Here is a 21,666-nt window from a genome sequence, read left to right on the forward strand (position 1 = left end):
CTGTCAATATGTGGTTTGTAACCTACTGAAGTCGGCAAAGATTTATTTTTCACTTTAAATCATATTTAATGAAGTGTAATCTACATACAGTGAAAGGAACTCATGTTAATTGTACTGCCATTGCATTGATTATATAGGTCAATTTGGGGAGAATTGGCATTTTGATAATATTGTGGCTTTCAATCAATGGACATGCTATTTGTCTTTCTACATTTATGTTTTTGAATATGTTCTTTATCAGGTCCAGTAAGTTCTTTCTCTACTCCTAATTTGCTAAGAGATATTTTTTTTTAAAGTCGTGAATGAATATTGAGTTTTATCAAAACATTTTTAAATTTGTTGAGATTGTCATATGGTTTTCCCCATTTTTATTTTGTTAATATGATGAATTATATTAATTTTCTAATATTAAACCAAATTTGCATTCCTAGGATTTACCTACCTGATCTTAGAGTATCCTTTTTAATCTTTGTAAATCTATTGCGAGTTGTTTCATAGCCCAGTGTATGGTCTGTGTTGGTGACTATTTCACGTGCATTTGAAATGAATGTGTATTCTGCTATTGTTGGGTACGATGTCAATTAAGTGAAGTTGCTTTATAGTGCTGTTGGAGTCTTCTATATCACTATTTATTTCCTGTCTATCTTTTATATCAATTAATTAAGGAGAAGTATTAAAATTTCCAATTATAATTTTGGATTTTGTTTCTCCTTTCAGTTCTACGAGTTTTTGTGTATGTATTTTGAAGCTTTGTTATTGGGTGCAAGCACATTTAGGATTATTACATCTTCTTGATGAATTTACCCCTTTATTATTATGAAATGTCCTTCCTTTATCTCTGGTAATATTTCTCATTCTAAAGTCTAATATTAGTATAAGCACTCCAGCTTTCCTTTAATTAGTACAAATATAATATATCTTTTGTCATCTTATATCTTTGTCTTTCTTTATATTTAAATGTGTTTCTTGCAGACAGCATATTTATGGGTCTTGCTTTTTTATTTTTTTAAAATCTAGCCTGATAATCTCTATTTTTTAATTGGAGATTTTATAGCATTTATATTTAATATAATTAGCAATATAATTCATTGAGGTCTACCATCTTGCTATTTGCTTTTTGTACGTCCCATTTATTCTTGATTCCTTTTTTGCACCTTCTGTTAGATGTAGTATTTTTTAACATTTCATTTTATCTCCCCTATTGATTTATTATTCTCTCTATCTTTTTTTAGTGGTTGTTGTCACAGTCTTATCTTAAGTCTTATCACAGTCTACCTTCAAATAATATTATACTGTTTCATGTATAACAAAAAGCTTATACCAGTCTGTACTTCCATTTCCTCTTTCCCATTCTTTGTGCTACTGTTGTTATACATTTGCTTCCTTATGTTATAAATCCCACAATCCATTGTTATTATTTTTTCTTAACAGTCATTTATCTTTCAAGGAAATAAAGTGATTAGGAAGAGAATTACATTTATGCACATATTTACCATTTCTATTGCTTTTACTTCCTCTGTATAGAGCAGAGTTTTCTTTTATTTTATCTCAGCCTGAAGAACTTCCTTTCTGAAGGTCTACTAGTGACAAATTCTCTCAGCTTTTGTTGGAAAAGTCTTTCATTTTGCCTTATTTTAAGAGAATATTGGGGGCCGGCTCCGTGGCCGAGTGGTTAAGTTCGCGCGCTCCGCTGCGGCAGCCCAGGGTTCGGATCCTGGGCACGGACATGGCACCACTCGTCAGGCCACGTTGAGGCGGCATCCCACATCCCACAACTAGAAGGACGTGCAACTAAGATATACAACTGTGTACAGGGGGCGTTTGGGGAGATAAAGAAGAAAAGAAAAATAATATTTTCGTTGGATATAAAATTTTAGTCTGACAAATATTTTATTTTAGCACTTCAAAGATGTCATTGCATTACCTTCTGGTTTGCATAATTTCCGAGAAGAAGCCTGTGGTAATTCTTATCTTTTCTTCTATATGAAAATATGGGTTTGGGGGTTTTTTTTTTCTGTTTGTTTTTTGTTTTTCTTCATTTAGGATCGTCTCTTAATCATTGGTTTCCAATAATTCGATTTGACATGACTTGGTATGGTTTGTATCTATGAGTCTGTTTAACTTTCTTGGGGTTCACTGAGTTTCTTGAATTTCTGAGTTTATAAATTTCACAAAATTTAGAAAACTATCGGCCATTATTTCCTAAAATAGTTTTTTGTGCTCCCCTCCTTTTGGGACTCCTACACACATGTTAGACCACTCTATATTTTCCCACAGGTTACTGAGGCTCTGTTCCCTGCCCCACCCACTCTTTTGAAAATTTATGCTTCATTTTGTTTAGATTCTATTTCTAGGTCTTCAAGTTCGCTGACTTATTTTTTAGCAGTGTCTGATCTAATGCCATTCAGAGAAACTTTTATTTCCAATGCTATATTTTTCATCTCTGGATGTTCCATTTGGTCCTTTTTTGTCTCTTCCATTTCTTTTCTCATTATGTTCATAGTTTCTTTTAAATACGTTTACATTGTTATAATTGCTGTTTTAATATTCTTATCAGTTAGTCCCATCATCCCTATAATTTCTATGTCTGTTTTTATTGATTGATTTTTTTTTCTCTTGGTTATAAGTCAACATTTTCCTGATTCTGGGCTTGTCTGGTAATATTATATCAGACACTGGACCTTATGAGTGTCTGAATTTTGTTGTTTTCCTTTAAAGAATGTTGGGGTGTGTTCTGGCTGGAAGGTAAGTTAATTATAAACCAATTTCACCCTTTTAAGGCCTATTTTAATTTTGCTACAGCAAATGTAAATTAACCTTTACTCTGGAAATTGTTCAGTCTCACTACAAAGTCATGACCCTTCTGAGTATCTGTTGTGCGGCTCAGTTGATTACTGAGGACTTTCCATTGGGTACTGAGGACTTTGGCTAACTGAAGTTCCCAATTCTCTCCATCCAGAGTAAGTTCTGAGTATTATTCATTTTACAACTACGCAGTCTTTCTTTGCCCTGCTTCATGAAGGTTCACTTACACACGCGTTGTCAAGGGCACCTCCCATTTAGATTTCTGGGTCTTTCTTTCTGCATGGCTCCCTCTTCTCTAGAATTCTGCCTGGCAACTTTCAGCCATCTTGGCCTCCCCAAATTCTCAACTCAGATTGCCAGGCTCTGCTTACATTCTCCTCCCTGCAGCCACAACCTGGGAATTGCCTCCAGGCAAAAATCTGGGATGGTCATAGGGCTTACTGTTTTGTTTCCTTCTCTCAGAGTTCACAATCCACACGGCCTATTGTCCAAAGTCTGAAAACAGTTGTATATATTTCAGCCAGCTTTCTAGTTGTTTACAGGGGGAGGCCAAGTCTGATCTTCGTTATTCCAGTACTGGAATGAGGAGTCCCAAAATCATTTTTAAATTCCTGTTTTAAAATATATCAGGTATATATACATACCATGGAACATTATTCAGCCTTAAAAAGAAAGGAAAGTCTGACACATGCTACAGTGTGGATGAACCTTGGATGAACCTTGAGGACATTATACTTAGTGAATAAGCCAATCACAAAAAGAAATACTGTATCATTCCACTTAAAAGAGATACCTAAAATAGTCAAAACCATAGAGACAAAAAGTAGAATAGTGGTTGACACGGGCTGGGGGAGGGGGAATGGGGAATTGTTGTTTAATGGGTATAGAGTTTCAGTTTTGTAGGATAAGAGTTCTGGGGATTGGTTGCACATAATGTGAATGTAATTAACTCTACTGAACTATCCACTTAAAAATGGTTAAGAGGGTAAATTTTCTGTTATGTAAATTTTACCATAATTGAAAAACAAAACAATGAACGCTTAGTGTTTCACTCACTTTACATTTAATTCTGTGCAACAACCTTTGAAGTGTAGGTACAATTATTATCTCCATTTTCCAGATGAAGATAACTCAGGCACATAGTTAGAACATATTTTTTAAAAGAATCCCATTGTACCTTAAACCACAATTCTTTGTTGAAGAGTTGGCAAACCACCAGCAAATGACCTCATTAAGACATTAAGACATTGTGGCCCACCTTTTTTCTTTCTTGCTATTGCCTCAGTTCCTATCCATCCAAGAGCCTTCAGCAGTCTCAGAACTCTAGGAAGAATTCTTCTCTGTCGAAACATCAGTATAGCAATTCCATGATTACTGCAACATCAACTTCAACATTAACATCAACATCAACATATACCTATACACATACAGATAAATATACATCTATGAGCACATATATAAACATATACTGTATGTTCACATAACTCTTTTGAATATTTTTAAAATATTGTTAAGCAATAAAGAAAAGCTGCTAGAGGGTCAAAAAAACTGCTTAGTGGAGTTTTTCTGCCCTCTGCTGGCAAGGTCGTATTCCTGAGAATCTGGTTTTCTGCAAAAAAAGGGTGAAGTTTAGTATTCACTAGCTGAGTGTTAGATTCTGTTCTCAGAACCGAGAATTTCAGGGAGGTGTCTCAGATATTCTGCAAGTATCTGTTTCAAATTTTATTTTTTAAACACATTTAAACTATTTTTACAATTGTATTTAAATGCTACATATCTAATTTTTTTTTTCTTAAAGATTGGCACCTGAGCTAACATCTGTTGCTAATCTTCTTTTTTTCTTCTTCTTCTCACCAAAGCACCCAAGTACACAGTTGTATATTCTAGTTGTGAGTGCCTCTGGTTGTGCTACGTGGGACACCACCTCAGCATGGCCTGATGAGTGGTGCCATGTCTGCGCCAAGGATCCGAACTAGCAAATCCCTGGGCCACTGAAGTGGAGTGTGCACACTTAACCACTGGGCCACGGGCCAGCCCGTTACATATCTAATTTTGACACATCAGATACTGCCTGAATCTAGTCTTGGAATGGAAAGAGAAAATTTTCTTAAGTCATTCATTCTTCTTATTATCTGCTCTTATATTTTTATGCACCATCACTTGATTTCAAACCCTATGGCTTTCTGTTAAACCATTCCAATAGGGAAAATACAATATTTTATAGGGGGTGTTATTGTTAGAAAATTGCGAACTATTGTAAGGCCTTTTTTGCATCTGAATTGTGAATTGGAAGTGTTTTCATTCTTTATATTGCTTACTTAAAAACACCTGGCAACATCACTTTATGGTTTACTATTTGGTCCTTTCAGAGAATTCTAAATAACTGACGTTAAAGAAAGCAATGTGGGACCGGCCCAGTGGTGCAGCAGTTGAATGCGCATGTTCCACTTCAGAGGCTGGGGTTCGCCAGTTCAGATCCTAGGTGCAGACATGGCACCGCTTGGCAAGCCATGCTGTGGTAGGCGTCCCACGTATAAAGCAGAGGAAGATGGGCAGGATGTTAGCTCAGGGCCAGTCTTCCTCAGCAAAAAGAGGAGGATTGGCAGCAGATGTTAGCTCAGGGCTAATCTTCCTCAAACAAAAAAAAAAAAAAGGAAAGAAAGAAAGCAACGTGATGGTGTGGATAACAGCAATATCTTTCTTTAGTAACCATTATTGATTTCTTCCATCTCTTCTTCTCTTTGAAATTCTCTCACACTGTAACACCACCTTGGTTTGTATTTGGCTGACAATGACCAAGGATGGTGAAGTCCTAAGCCATCTTTTACCTAGATCTTTGCAATAGTCTCCTAACTGATCTTCTTGCTTCTGTGTTATATCCCTAAAACCCACCTTCTATAAGAAGAACAGGAATGATCTGCTGAACATGCACATCTGATTGCATCAGGCTCTACCTAAAGACTTTAAATTCTTATCTCTTGCCTTCAAGATTAAGTCCAAGTCCCTTAACATGGCGCATGAGGGTGTCTGTGGTTCAGCTCAGCCTGCCTCTTCACTTCCTGCCTCACCCTGTATACCACGACAAGAACCAGCTGTGCTTCCCTGCTGCGCAAACCTTTTTGCTTCTCACATTGGCATCTTTGTTTCTTTTTTCCTTCACTGCCCTGTCTGCCTGGATTCCTATCATGCTCCCTGCTGTTCCGCTTCCTCCTCACGTCTGGCCTTTGCTAACTCAGTGAGTCTTACTAGATGGTCATGAGGTTGTCTCCTTTGCTTGCATGTCTTTGCAAGCAGGAACTAAGTCTTACGTTTAATCCTCTGAATCAGATATAGTTCCTGGTAAACACAAATTGTTCAGTAACTTAATTGCTAGATAATTGAATGTTTGGTAAATGAATACCAGTAACATCAGTGCAGTAAGCTCCAAGTTATCGGTCTCCCAGCATGAGGGTATAGGCATTCTCCTCTTACAAATTTCCTAGGTTATTGTAGATAAGCTGTGGTTGGAGGTTGCTTGAGGCATTGAGACAGACTTATATGTTATTATGCGTTTTTTAAAAAACACATAAACTTGGGACCGGCCCATGGCCAAGTGCTTAAGTTCACGTGCTCCCATTCGGCGGCCCATGGTTTCGCCCGTTTGGATCCTGGGCGCGGACCTATGAACCACTCATCAAGCCATGCTGGGTGGCATCCTGCATGCCACAACTAGAAGGACCTACAACTGGAATATACAACTATGTACTGGGGGGGATTTGGGGAGAAGAAGGAAAAATAAAATCTTTAAAAACACACACACATAAAACTTGCAATTTGACTCCACTTCAGACCTCTTTAGGTAGGAAATATGTACGTGGAATTTTGCTTAAATAATTTCTGAAGCTTAAATATTTGGGATAAATTCTCTTGTGTGCAATTCTGCAACAATCTAAATTCTATCTTATATGCTTTTTATAGAAATACTATCTTCATACTTATTTAGTGTAAGAAATATTTGCAAAAATTTGACAGTATTAAATATCTTACATTGCTTATTATATTTATAGGAAACAAACTCAACTAAGGGCCACAGGATCTATGATAGCACATTGATTAGGAGAATGAAGAGTTCATTAACATTTAAAGAAAGATGCAGTACATAATGATGAGTGTAACTAATCAACATCTCTATTAAGAATGTGAATAAACATCTAAAGAAATTACAGTTATGTTATTTTAATACTGCTTTTTTAATTAAAGAAACGTATATGAATAGTATTTTATATTTAATTTATATTTTCAGCTATTGCAAAGTAAAATGAAATTGAATGTTTGAATATTATTACTGTATTCTGTCCCCAGAGAAACACATTTAGATTCTCAAGAGAATGGACTAATCACCAAATGGCACAAATCACAAGTAGAATTCCTCTAGATGAGTAACTGAACACCACATTTTCTTCAATTAGATAAGTGTCTGGTGTTATGTTTCTAGAATTTATGTAAATTGTAACCATAGACCTACCAATTATCCTATTTAAACTTGGCTGGTTCCCCAAAGACTTCTAAGAAGAAAACTTAAAATAATTAGTTGCCTATCTTTTCAGAGCCACTGGGGGGTACTAAAACTCTAGGTCATATTTTTTGTTAAGATTTATTTCCCCAATCTCTTCTAATGAGGAATTTTTTACATCAAATGGAAAAATAATTGGGGAAAAAAACATATTGTTTTGTGTTTGGGAATGTTATGGAGAAGGACATTTTAAATAAGCCAAACAATAATCTGACTTTTATTTTAAATAGTTTAAATGGAATTTTTTTGAGGGGAGAAGAATCTGGAATATTTTGTACTGATAATTCACTAGCCTTTCTGTTTAACATTCTTTTTATTTTTTATTTTATTTTATTTTTTTATTGCAGTAACATTGGATTATAACATTATATAGCTTTCAGATGTACATCATAACATATTTCAAATTCTGTGTAGATTACATCATGTTCACCACCCAAAAACTAATTATAGTCCATCACTTCACATGTGAACCTAATCACCCCTTTTGCCATCCCCTCAATATAACGTTCTTTTTAAAAAGGGGTTAGAGCCAGCCCTGATGGCCTAATGGCTGAAGTTCAGTGCTCTCTGCTTCAGTAGCCTGGGTTCAGTTCCCCAGCTTGGAATCACACCACTCATCTGTCAGTATCCATGCTGTGGCAGCAGCTCACATAGAAGAACTAGAAGGACTTACAACTAGAATATACGACTATGCACTGGGAAAGAAGAAAAAGAAAAAAAGAGAGCGAGAGGAAGATTGGCAACAGATGTTAGCTCAGGGCCAATCTTTCAAAAAAAATCTTTAAAATATAAAAATAAGAAAAGATACAGCTGGCACTTTTGCTACTTACATATTCATATATTTTGATGGCTGGATATAGACATGTATAGGATGTTGATGTCAACTGCTGCTGCTTTAATTGACCCAGACTACTTCTCAGCTGTAATATCTGCATTATGCTGCTGCTGTATTGGTAGAATCCAGTTTTTTCTTTTTTTTTCCTTTGGAGAGAAGTCAGAAAATTACTTATTCACTTATCTCTACACATTCAACACAAATTTAAGCACTGTCTGCAGGTCAAATAACTTCTTGCATCATATACCTGAAAAAGTTTTCTCCCCATTATTAATGAAACACTATGTCAATTTCCGTTTTTAAAAAAGTTTTATTGATATAATTCATATACCACACAATTATCAAAGCATACAATTCAATGGTCTTTAGTATAATTAGAGTTGTGCAACCATCATCACAATTTTAGAATTTTCATCACCCTAAAAAGAAAACCATATACTTTAGCTTTCATGCCTAAATCCCCCATTCCTCTTGCTCTAGGTAACCACTAATCTACTTTCTGTCTCTATAGATTTCCTGATTCCAGACATTTCATACAAATGGAATATCATATGTGGTCTTTTGTGACTGGCTTCTTTCACTTACCGTATTTTTCAAGGTTCATCCATGTTGTAGCATGTATCAGTACTTCATTCCTTTTTATGACTGAATAATATTCCATTGTATGGATAATAACCCATTTTGTTCATCTGTTGATCAGTTGATGGGTATTTGCTAATGTTCTTTTAAAATCAGTATTTTCTATGTAGCACAAGGTCATGTCAAATATATCTTTTATTACTGGGCTTTTATGAATTGGGGAGAAAGTTGAAATAAGTCTGAGTACCTTTCTGGTACTATGAAGCACCAAATAATAAAGCAATAAGCTGAATCATGTGATATATAAGGGAAGCAAACTCTCAGTTCAGTTGTTAGTCAGTGAAGGAAACTAGATGACTGATTTGCTTCTGTCTGTCCATAAATAGTCTACAAATCAGTAGGCGCCATAAAGAGAAAGTGAAAATGAGGAAACGTGTTTGTAAGGGAGTTGGTGGGAAGTTTCCTATTCACTCGCAAGATTAGAGGGACAAAGCAAGGGAGGAGAAATGATACATGGAGTGACTGAAATGCACACTGCTGTAACTTCACAATTTTTCTTTATTTCTCTTGAGAGCCCTGATTAACAAACTAGAGGAGCCGGCCCAGTGGCGCAGCAGTTAAGTGCGCACGTTCTGCTTCGGCGGCCCGGGGTTCCCCGGTTCGGAACCCAGGTGCAGACAAGGCACCGCTTGGCACGCCATGCTGTGGTAGGCGTCCCACATGTAAAGTAGAGGAAGATGGGCATGGATGTTAGCTCAGGGCCAGTCTTCCTCAGCAAAAAGAGGAGGATTGGCAGGTGTTAGCTCAGGGCTAATCTTCCTCGAAAAAAAATAAAAAATAGATTATAAAAAACAAATAAACTAGAGATCCCAGAGGCCTACAAGCAAGTAGAATTTTGCGTCATTGCAAGAGCCTGAAATTGGAGTTAGGAGATAAAAATTTGAGTCCCGCTCCATCACTTAGTGGTGGTGTTTCCTTGAATAAGACAGTTAAGCCACCATTTCCTCCTACGCCGGAAGTGGCGATGTTTCTCTGTGAAGATTAAATGAAGTAACCGGAAGCACCAGACTATAAACCCAGGGTCAGGATGGATCTGTTGGTTTTCAGCTATATCCCCAGAAGCCCAGCCTGAGGCCGGATAGCAGATAGGGTGCCAAGAAATATTTGTTGAGAGAACAAATGAAGCATTGGGTAAACTGTAAGGAGTTATTCAAATATTCTTTCTTTATTATTACTCCTTTTCCTCCACTTTCTTCACAGTTTTCCAAATTGAGTGGTGAGATGTGTTATCCTTCTGGAAATATGAATTCCTGTACAACTTTCTCTTGCCCTCCTTTATTATAAAAGTATAAAATCAAAGATACTTTTAATTTGCTTTTTTTCACACATTTCACCACTGTTTGCACTTTTGCAGTGTACCACTTCCTCTTGAGCATTTTTTTTTCCTCTTTGTATAACTCGTGTCGTTGGCACCATCCTCCTTCTTTGAAAACTCCACCAACCACAAAGTGAAGTTACTATAAACCAAATCTTGCTTCAGGTGGAAATGGCAGTGGTGCAAATGATCTTATACCTAGGTCTGTACTGCTCAGCCAGCTGATATAACACAACAATCACTCCCAATTATTAAATCCTTTTTATTTCAACAGGTCTTAGATTTGGCAAATGAAGTTCATCTGTCTTTCAAATGCAGTGAAAGGCACTTTGAATTTGCAAAAATTATTTAAAGAGCATTTGAGAGACACACCCTAATTTATATTTGGGGTAAATCCAGATTCCCATATAACAGATCCAGTTGGCTTAAAGTAAGATATACCGGTAAACACTTAAGGGGGTAAACCTAAATCAGTTTATGTGAGATAGCAGTTTTCTTGTCAGAAAATACCAGACAGCCACTCTGTTTGTCCTCAGCAGTCCAAACATATTTAGTAAACATCTACTGTGTTCCAGGCACTATGTCAGGCCCTGGAAATACTGTGGTAAACAAACCCAGACATTGCCCCTCAGCCCATGGAGTGGAGCAGAATGTTTAGTGGGAGAGAGAGATTTAATTAAATAATCCCACAAATAAGGGAGTAATTAAAGATTGAGGAAAGTGGGAGGTACATAGTCTGAGTGAAAGGAACAAGGTTCTCTGAGAGCACCAAACAGGGGAACCCAAGCTAGAATGGGAGGGGGATGATCAAGGAAGCTTACACAAGGAAGTGAAGCTTAAGCCAAAGGAAGTGCAGGAGCTAATGCAGAAGAGGGTGGCAAGGGGAGGAATAGCACCCCACACTGGGAAAACAGCACGTGCTAAGGCTGGTCATGTGGCCAGGGGAGCTGGGCAAGTGTGCCAGACTGAGGAAGCCCTGAGGAGGAGCTTCGGGAAGAGGAGTGGAGATGGGAAGTGGACAAAGGTCAGAATCAGCAGGGCTCTATGGGCCACGTGAAGAATGCTTACCTTTATCCTTTGAATAATGAGAATCCGCGGAAGAGTTCTGGTTTTTGTTGTTGTTTAATTGAAGAATAACATCATCCGGTAAAATGCACAACTCTTAGGTGTATGGTTCAATAAATAATTACATGTGTATACACTGTCCAACTATCACCTAGATCAAGATATAGAACATTTCCATCATTTCAGAAAGTTCTTTCATGTCCCCTTTGAGTCAATATCCCCTCCCCCTACAAACACACACACACACAAGGGAACCAGTATTCTGATTTTTATTACCATACATTATTTTCATCTGCCCTTGAACTTCATATAAATGGAATCATACAGTACATACTCTTATGTCTGACTTATTTCATTTAACATTGTACCTATGAGATTCATCCATGGTATTACATTAACAGAAGTCTTGGAAGGATTTGACTCTAAGAAATGAAACCAAAACTTAAACCTTCGTAACAGCTCTTGACTCTTCGCTTTAGTTGAGATTTGTGGTTTCTAGACTCAGCTGTGTAGTTAAAAGGACACTTGCTCATTCTTAGCTATATTCTTATTTTCAGCTGAGCATTCCTTTTGTGGTTTTTCGACATTGCATGGAAATTTTTCCTTCCAGATGTCAACCATGAGTGAACTTCAATACAGTTTGTTGCCAAACTACAAGATCTTTCAGATATTTCCCTGGGACACACCCAAGAAATATCTGCTCAGTGAGTAATAGGATAAACTCTTCAGGGAAAGAAGATGACTCCATGGAAGCAGAATTATTGTTTTAGCTCAGGCATAATGGAAAGAATGACAGTTTCATATTTTTTTAATGCATCTGAATAGGCAATGGAGTTGTAGGCTTGAAATACTGTCTTTTTTTTTTTTTTCTTTTGAGGAAGATTAGACCTGAGCTAACTACTGCCAATCCTCCTCTTTTTGCTGAGGAAGACCGGCCCTGAGCCAACATCCATGCCCACCTTCTTCTACTTTATACGTGGGACGCCTACCACAGCATGGCTTTTGCCAAGCGGTGCCATGTCCGCACCCAGGCGAACCCCGGGCCACTGAAAAGCAGAATGTGTCAACTTAACCACTGTGCCACTGGGCCGGCCCCTGAAATACTGTCTTTATTCATTAAATGAACGGAGCAGACTAATCAATCTCTAAATCCTTAAAGTTCTATGAATTGGATTAGTAGTATTAGTAGCGGTTTTGTTGATTGGCCTCTATTATCTTTCCTTACTGCTGCTTTTGAATGGAAATATCAACAACGGCAACAACAAAAAAGCTTCCTAGCTGTGTGACCTTGAAGGCTCAAGGTACATGTGAGCATCACATAACATCTTAAACCAGAAAAAACCACACAAAATTGCTTTGCAAATGTTAAGGATTGTTGTTACCATCAAACCTTATTAGTGACTTTGTTCACTTCAAAGTTACTATTATTAATGATTTTGTTTTTCTATGTGTGAATCCTGTAACTCTGACTATATACTTCCCTAACTGCTTTATCAGCATGTGGAAATCTGTAATTCCTCTCTATTGAAATATAGAGACCCTTCTAAAATCTCTGCATTGGCTTCCTGGATGGTTATTTAGATATTACTGTTTCACTCTTGCATGAGCTACTGAAGTAATGACGATGACAGCTTCTTAGTGTGCTTTTTGATATCTTCTTTCCCTTTCTTTTTGTTTTTTTAACGTCTTGATTATTCTTATTTACTTTTTCACAAAATGCTCAATAAAGTTTTAAAAAGACACAGAAAACATTTTTGCATTTAGATAAGTATTTTACAATATAAAGTAAGACTACAAAGTAGTGCGACTTAGCACTTGTAAACTGGATTAAAGGCAGCCCCTAGAATTCTAGAAGTGTTGTGGAAATATTCTCATTTTAATTTACAATCAGGATAAACTGCATTCAACTAGGAGTCAAGAGGTCTGGGTTCTAGTTGTCATCTTGCATTGTGTGATCCTAAATAAGCCTCCCAACTTCTGGGTATCAGAAGCCCCAGCACAAAATGAAAGAGGCTGAATCAGGTCATCTTGAATATCCTCTCCAGCTCTGTTATTTTGTAATGCGATGAAATCTGAGTAACATGTTCCAAGCTGTTTGGGGTCAGAGATTTTAGAACCTGTAGTCAATGTATAGTACTTTTAAAATTCCTAAGTTTTTGAGTCCTGTTCTTATTGAAATATACATATATTTCCATGTTCTTCTGTGCATGTAAAGATATTTTCCTATTTAACAGCTTTTTCATCATTAACAATCAAAAAGTTCCTCAAGGATGTATTTTTCATTTCTTGCTTTTATTTTTTTCGACTTCTTTTTTTAAATTTCTCCAAGACGTCTTCTGGAGTTGGGGAGGCCAAAAGCTTCACCACTTTTTCGCAAGATTTACCACCCTTAGCCAAAAACACATCACTCTCCCTGAGTTCTAAGACCTTGGAAAGATACTGACAGAGCTCAGCGTCAGCCTCTCCTTCCCATGGGGGTGCTGCAATAGCTACACTCAACAGCCTTGGCTGTCAGATCTCTTACAGCACTTTGTTTGGAACCAGGTTTGGCACAGATGGCCATGGTGACACAACCTTTAGGATCAGCTGCCACAGGACCTAAGGGAGGAAGTGATGTCTCTGCTTCCTTCCTCTGACTTTGACCCTTGTTGGTCGCACCAGCTTTCTTAGGCATCTTGGCACCCACGGGGAGCCGGCTGGGGGCCCCAGCACCAGGTCCGGCCCTGAGCTGCCTCAGCCCAAAGCCCCGGTGCAGCATCCCTTCCCTTTCTTTTAAAATATTATTTTTTTCGAGTAAGTGATCCATTCACGTGCTTTAAAGTATGAAAAAAGATATAGAGTGAAATATCTCTCCTGCTTCTGTCCTCCAGCCCCTATTCCCTTTCCACAGGCAACCCATCTGATGTTGCTAGTTACTTATGTAGACTTCCACAAAAGTTTTATGCAAATAGATGTACATACTTAACTGTATTTCCCCTTTTTTGGTACAAATACTAACATTCTATCCATCATGTTCTCTACCTTGTTTGTATTGTTTTGTTTTGTTAGCACATAATGAACTTCTTCATCAGAAAAATGGGAATGAGTGCCTATCTCATAGAGTTGTTGTGAAAAATAAATAAATAAAGTACTTAGAAAATGCCAGGCATACTCTATATTAGTTTTCTATTGCTGCATAACAAATTATCACAAACTTAGTGCCTTAAAACAACACCCATATATTATCTCACAGTTTCTATAGGTCAGAATATGGGCACGGTTTAGCTGGTTTCTGTGCCTGGGTCTCTCAAGGCTGAAATCATAGTGTCAGCTGGGCTGTATTTGCACCTGGAGGCTCTTTAGGAATGCTTCTAAGCTATCTCAAGTTGTTGTCAGCTCTAGCATTCATGGCAGCTTGCTTCTTCAAGGCCAGTGGTGGGAGAGAGAGGCTGCTGCTTGGAGTCTCTGTCCTCAGGGAATGCGTAGGTCCCCTCTTTTTCTTAAATTGAGATATGATTCACGTATCATAAAATCCATCCTTCTAAAGAGTGTAATTCAGTGGTTTCTAGTATGTTCACAAAATTGGGCCACGGTCATTATATCTAATTCCGGAATATTTTCATTGCCCCCTCCAAAAAGAAATCCTATACTCACTAAGTCTATCCTCATTCCCCTCTCTCTTCAGCTCCTGGTTACCACCTTCTTTCTGTTTCTATGGATTTGCCTACTGTGAACTTTCATGTGAATGGCATCAGACAATATGTGGCTTTTTGTGTCTGGTTTCTTTCACTTAGCATAATGTTTTCAAAGCACATCCATGTTGTAGTATGTATCAGTACTTTATTTCTTTTTATGGCTGCACAGTATTCCAGCGTCTAGATATATGGATATATCCTATTGATAGATATTTAGGGTGTTTCCAATCCTTTGCTATTACAAACAACACTCGATATCCCATTACAAACAGCAATGAATATCCTTGAATAAACATTTCAAATGTGAATGAGTATATCCTATAAATTTCTAGAAGTAAGGTTGCTCCATCAAAGGTTTATGCATCAGTAATACTGATAGTTATTGCTGAGTTATACTATTTATATCCTGTCATTTAAAGCACTGTTTGAGGAAGGGAGATGAAATGGCATAGTGGAAAATGCACTGAGTTTTGGACTTTGTTTTGCCACTAACAAAAGAGGTTCGTATGTAGTGGTTATTAAAAGCATGGGCTTTGGAGGCAGACTGGCTGTGTTAGAATCTTGGTTCTGCTACTTACAATCTAAATGGCCTCAAGAAAGTTAAATAACCACTCCACACCACTTTCCTTATCTGTAAAATAGGGATAATAATATTAGTGCTTTTTGTGGGGATTAATGAGACAACACATGAACACTCTTATATGGTGCCTGACACATAGAAAGTGCCTAGTGAATGTCAACTCTTCTTATTAGCTTGCTATGTGATCTTGGGCCCTGTCTTTTCATATTTTTAAAATGAGGAGTTGAACTGGATTATTTTTGTTTCCAAGTTTAAAAAGGCAATTATGGCCCCTGGATATTTAATTATATACTATCTCATATTGTTCTTTAATGTTCCTTGTGTTGTTGTTTTGTCCATTACTGAGGGTAGGGGACAACAACAGGTTAAATACTTTTGTGTCTGTGTGAAGAAGATTGACCCTGAGCTAACATCTGTTGCCAATCTTCCTCCTTTTGCTTGAGGAAGATTGTTGCTGAGCTAACATCTGTGCCAATCTTCCTCTATTTTCTATGTAGGATGCCGCCACAGCATGGCTTGATGAGCAGTGTGTAGGTCTGCACTGGCGATCCAAACCTGTGAACCCCAGGCCGCTGAAGCAGAGTGTGTGAACTTAACCACTATGCAACCGGGTTGGTCCTGGTTTAATACTTTTAACCTTTGGTAGCCATTGCTCCAGAACCACGTGCATCTGTGGTAGCTCCTCCCCTTGTATCCCCCACCCCCCAAGTATATATACTAGATATCTGTATGCACACAGACATATAAACACACGTATTGATATCCTCTGTATCTCACTGTTAGTCTTCCTGAGATAGGTGGGACTTAGCAAATTTATGCCCCCTCTATCCCTCTCCTGTAGTTGACTCTTTACTTAGCCATACTCATAGATCCTAGTTTTAGATATACTCCCTGCTGAACTGTAAACTTGGAGGTAACCATGTCCATTTCCTTCAGTTACATCCTCAGCATACAGCAGTGCTTAGCTCCCAAGAAACAACTAGAAAATATTTCTAATATTGAATATTAGTAATGTTATCTGGCTGAACCTAAATTATTTCACTATCTACAATAATTGAATGTATAGTTAAAATTGTTAGAGCTTCCCAATTTTCTTATACCTTGTAAAGTATAATACTGGTTTCGTTTAAAAAAATTTTTTTAAATGACTGATTTTGAATGGAAAAAATTTTATCCTCGCAAAATGTATTGATTCAATCTCTGTGGAAGACGAATGGTTCTCTCTGGCCTTAGTTTTAGGTATCCTTTATCACCAGCCGGTGTGTTTGCCTTATGCATAGACTAGGACTACTTTCCAAGTAAAGTTGGCTTTTGCTGAGCAAATGAGGAAAGCCTTGGTTGAGTAGTGGCACCAGCATGCAATTAGTTCCTATTTATCTTTTAATCTGATAAAAATGAGCTTTAGGGATGTCTTTAATGAACCAATAAAAAAGAAAGCTATCACTTGGAGACCTCAACATCTGCGTTTCTGATCTTCTGTAACATCTTTTATAACAAATAAAACCTTCTTCCCCCAAATTTAAAAGGTTACTTTTAACTTAACGTAGCCCAGTTTTTTCATCAGTATTTTTTAAACGTGTTTTTACCTTAACTATTTACTAAAAGGCATGATTGTTTTACTCCCATTTTGCTACGATTTACTGAGCTGATTTAAATAGGGTAGGTAAGCCATGATTAACTTTTCCATATTAGCTATTAAACAGGGATGATGTTTATCACAGGACATAGGAATCCAACTTTCCTGTTGCCCTTGGGAATGCTCTTTAAGTAGCAGCCATGTGGCAAGGCCTAGGGTTTTATTATAATTAGAGGTTTGGTCAGTCATCTCCTTGGGAAGACAGATGGAGTTTGAGAATAGAGATCTGGGTCCTAATCCTGATTCTGCTGCTTGGAGGCTCTGAGCAAAATGTCAATCCTCATTTCTCCATCCACAAATTGCATAAAGGTGCAGGGCTGCTGTGCAGGTTGGGTCTTAGAGAAGCAGTCACGTGCAAACACTTTATGTCGAGTTAAACAGACCTGGCTTCAAACTGTGATTTTAATTTGTTCAATGTCTTGCAGCATTTATTTTAAATTGTGCATAACAGTATCTCTGGTATGTTGTTGTGAGGATTAAATGGAGATAATGTGTGTAAATTGCTTTGTCCAGTGCCTTGCATATAGAAAGCACCCAATAAATATCATCTGTACTCCCGAAAACCCATCACAGTTTATGTTGACTAGGTTAAAACTACTATTTAAAAGGCCTTCGACTCGACTGTCAGGTTGTTTTAAGGGAGAGCGACCACTCGCTGTATATTTTTTAGTGTGGCTGCAAACGTTCACATTTTTCTTTAATGTACATTTACTATGGGAAAACGGAAAATAGCAAAGGAAAAAAGTCTAAAAGCCAGCAGCTCCCCCACCCCCTTCTCCCTCGAATTCCCCAGAACCAAATCGTGTTAACAATAGGCTAAGTCCTATCAAAGGATCCCGGGTATTGACTGCTGGCTGGAGGCGTGCCACTGGATCTAACCCTTTAAGATAAAAGAGGGGGATTGGTGGGAGTTGTGAAGATGTGAGATCGGGTGGCTAGCAGGGAATAGCAGGTCGCAGAAGCCGGCCCGGGGGCTTTCAGGTTCTTATCACTGTAGCCGCTTATCTCATCTCCTCTTCAGGCCTTTACATGCACGCAAATATTTCACAAAGCCGGGATCATCCCGCATCCACTGCTCGAATCCCGTTTTGGCTGATGTAACTCTTGCGCGGAGACCGGAGAGTAATCTTGCCCCCAAATAGGCAACGCCTGCGCTCCCAGGACCTGGCCGGCCGCGCCCCCCTCGCCTGGAGCGCTGACCAGAGCGGTCGGAGAGCTTGCAGCTCGCCTCGAGGCCCAACCACCCCGACGCGGGTCGGCGGCGTCGAGATACTCGCTGGGCGTTGCGGTTGCCCCTTTTGGCGGGCTCCGGTGCCCCGAAGCTCCGCCCCCCGGCGCGGGCGATCCGCACTCGCGGAGGCGGGCGCCGCGCCCCCATTGGCGGAGCGGCCTGCGATGGCCCGCCCCCTCCCGGCCCCGACGCGAGCACGTTGAGTGGCGGGGGCCGGCCGAAGAACTGCCCGAGCGAGGAGCGGCTCTTGGGGCCGGGCGGCACGGTTGGGGCGCCCGCTTTGGGGCCCCCGAGAGGCTCCTGGGTCGGGAGCGCGAACGGCGGTCACGGGGGGAAGGGGGTGGGTGGGCTGAGAGCAGCTCGGCGGCGAGGCCGGCCTGCCGCCCCTTCCCCCCACCCCCGTCGACCTTGTCGGCAGATGCTTCCCCGAGCTCCTCACGCCGGCGCGATGGCGACTGCTGCGGAGACGGAGGCCTCTCCGCCGACGAACGCGAGCTGGGAAGGTGGCGGCGGCGGAGACGATGAGATGAAGCAGGCGCTTCCGGAGCTTGAGTCCTCCCCACAAAATGGCGGCGGCGGCCTCAGCATCGCGGAGCCTGGCGGCGGCGCCGGGCCTGAGGAGACGGCGGCGGCCGAGGCCGCCCCGAGCTTCAGCCACGAGCAGCCTCAGGACTCCTCTGAGGCGGGCGCGGCCGCTCTGCCCAAAGGCCCCGAAGAACCCGAAAGACCCGTTAGGAGGAGTTTTCAGATCCCCAGGAAGAGCAGAGAAAAGAAAGGTGGTGCCTCCCCCTTCCCCAACCCCTCTGTCTCTCTCCCCTCCATCTTTTCATTAGAACCTCTCTGTCTCCTCTTCCCACACCCATCCGAGACACGTCCACACGCATGCAGCGCCAGCCGCCTCTCCCCTCACCGCCTCGGCCGCCAGCTGCTGCGCTTGGTGCGAGAGGAAAGCGGCGGAACCACGCTCCCCTGCTCCCCTCTCCCCGTGGAAGTTGGAAGTAGCTCAGGTTGGAAGCTTGTCCGTAAGGCTGCAGCTCCCAGAGAGGAAAGATGGTGCTCGGCGCCCCTCCCTCCCAACCCCTGAAGGCACAGAAGCTGCGGAGAAGTCTCACTGTGGAAATAGCCCGTGGCCATGGATTCTGGGGCTTTCTCCAAGGCCATTGCGTTCAGAGGACCACAAGTGCTTCTCCCTCTGGAAATTCTTCAGCTCTATGTGTCTACTTGAAATTTGCTCGATGTCAGCGTCTTCCCTTGTTTAGAAATCTCCGTTAGATGTGATCCATGCACACTGCTATTTTCCATCACACTTCATTTCCATGTAGATTTTTTTTTCTTGTTTTGGAAGCGTTAGATTAAATAGCTTTCTCTCCTTTTAAATCCAAACTTTAGTATGTTTTTTCTTGTATTTGAGAAGAATGGGAAGGTAGGTTCTTGGTGCAGTAATTTCCCTGTGGAAAAAAGTAGAGGTTAGCGTCTGCCCAAGAGTCGCCAACTTGATCTTGCAGATGAGAGAACTTCAGGTTTGAGAAAAAGTCCAGTCTAGTTTTTGGAATCCAGACGGGAGCGGTTACATGAACTACGTTTACCCTTTTAAAACTTAGTGCCATATGGTGGCACATTTGTAATGGAGGTCAAAATTAGTATTGCCATTTTCTATTATACTATTTGACTATCCAGCGATTTGGAATATTCTGGATTTAGTCACTTTAAAGCCTCTTTTTTTACTGTGTGGTTCAGTTTTTCATGACTGACTTTGGAAAATTACGGCAATATTTTTTATTTGCAGAAAGGTTTTATTTGTAATTTGAATCTTAGTAAAGACTTAGAATCTTGAATGAAGCATATGCTTCCTCTTTCCTTGTGCATAACCAGCTCCATTTGCACAACCGATATTGCTACAGCCTTTAATCTGTAAGATACAAAGTCAAACTGAATTTCTATGTGGGTAACAAAGCCAAGGAAATCCTTGGTGTGAGAAACCATGTTGACAAAGACTAAGTTAGCTTTTCTCCACTAGCATGAGGAGTGTTTCTAGAAATATCTTTTAAGTGAGTTAATGCAATATATTTTCGAGTTTGAGAGAGTACTTGTGAAGGTGAAGGTTGTCAATTCTTTTGGTTTATTTAGTTACGATGCCTGGTGTAGTCTAGATGAGAAAAGTTAGATGCCCAGCCTAGATTATCAATTGGTAGGGAATAGGTTGGAAGTACGTTCAGATGGGCTCTGGTAATAAGATAGGAGATTGAACTTCTTTTTTCTTTTATTTAGCAAGATAAAATTTTGAAGTCCATTTTTTTTTCTAGATTTTAAGTGCCCCAAAATATGGTTTATAGTACATCAGAAACCATGATGTACCACCTTTTAACTTGGTAGGACCAGAAAATTAGCCTAGAAACCCTCCCAGTTTGGTTTGAAATGGGGGAAGTCACTAGGAAACGTTGAAAGGCACTGCTTGCCTGTGGTTTTTTAAAATTAGATAAATCCAGAGATTGCTGTAAAATAGACTTGATTTAAACACACCAAAAGTGGAGATAATTGAGGAATTAGGAAATATGAAACCTGGTTATTTTCTCCCGAGTCTGACTTAACATTTTCCATTTTCACTTAGAGGTAAAAGGTTGTTACCTTTCTCCTGTTAGGGAGGTTGTGGGTGAGGAAAATAGAACAGTGGACTTTTCGTGTTTAGTCAAAATGAATAATTTTCTACTTGTCTAAATATTTATACACTGATCAGCAGCTGTTCAAATAGTGCAATAACGATTTAAATAGAGCTTTTAAAAATTAAATAAGCAGCTATTTTACCACCATGGACTTTATCCTGTCCAAGCTGAGAGAAGTTAGTGCATGGTGGTAGAATTTAATAGAAAAATTAAACTTTTTATTATTAAAAAAAATGCTTTATCAGAAACACGGTAGCAGGTACTGCTATTTTCACGTTTCATCCCCAAATCATCTCTTGGAAGGCTTGAAAGGTGTCACTTTATGTATAGGATTTGGCTGTGTATTAGTTATGGTCATCTGAGTCTTTTATCATGAATTAGATCATTTTCAGTAGATGCCTCTGCTTGAACTTTTCAGTATCAAAGGTTCTGTTGCATTCATATTTTAATATGGCAGACCTTTGCTTGTGACTACTTTTCCAGTGAAATTTAAGATAAAGGCTTGAATATTTTTTGTACCTTAAAGGTAAATACTATGTGAGTATAACTTGTTGACTCAGAAAGTTCTTTTCTTGATCTTGACACTAGCATAACATCCAAAATACTGCTGTTCTGATTGATAATATTGGCGAACACTTTACAATGCTTAATAAATTGTAGGCATTATTCTAAAC

At 39.4% G+C, this 21,666-nt stretch overlaps 1 protein-coding gene across 6 annotated transcripts in view; it reads left to right on the forward strand.

Annotated features, from left to right (window-relative positions):
• The first annotated feature begins 17,932 nt into the window (after positions 1 to 17,932).
• The window catches only part of TASOR (transcription activation suppressor), a 55,030-nt gene continuing 51,296 nt past the window's right edge, over positions 17,933 to 21,666 (forward strand). For 5 of the 6 annotated variants that reach the window (XM_008515333.2, XM_070574890.1, XM_008515334.2 and 2 more), the window contains exon 1: positions 18,461 to 19,108. In XM_008515333.2, the coding sequence (XP_008513555.2) occupies positions 18,751 to 19,108 (358 nt within the window). In that variant the 5' untranslated portion in view covers positions 18,461 to 18,750. Of the gene's footprint in view, positions 19,109 to 21,666 lie in introns of all 6 variants that reach the window. The other variant, XM_070574888.1, reaches the window with a different exon arrangement.

The sequence above is a fragment of the Equus przewalskii genome, chromosome 15 (genome assembly GCF_037783145.1).
Source record: "Equus przewalskii isolate Varuska chromosome 15, EquPr2, whole genome shotgun sequence".
Taxonomy (NCBI): domain Eukaryota; kingdom Metazoa; phylum Chordata; class Mammalia; order Perissodactyla; family Equidae; genus Equus; species Equus przewalskii.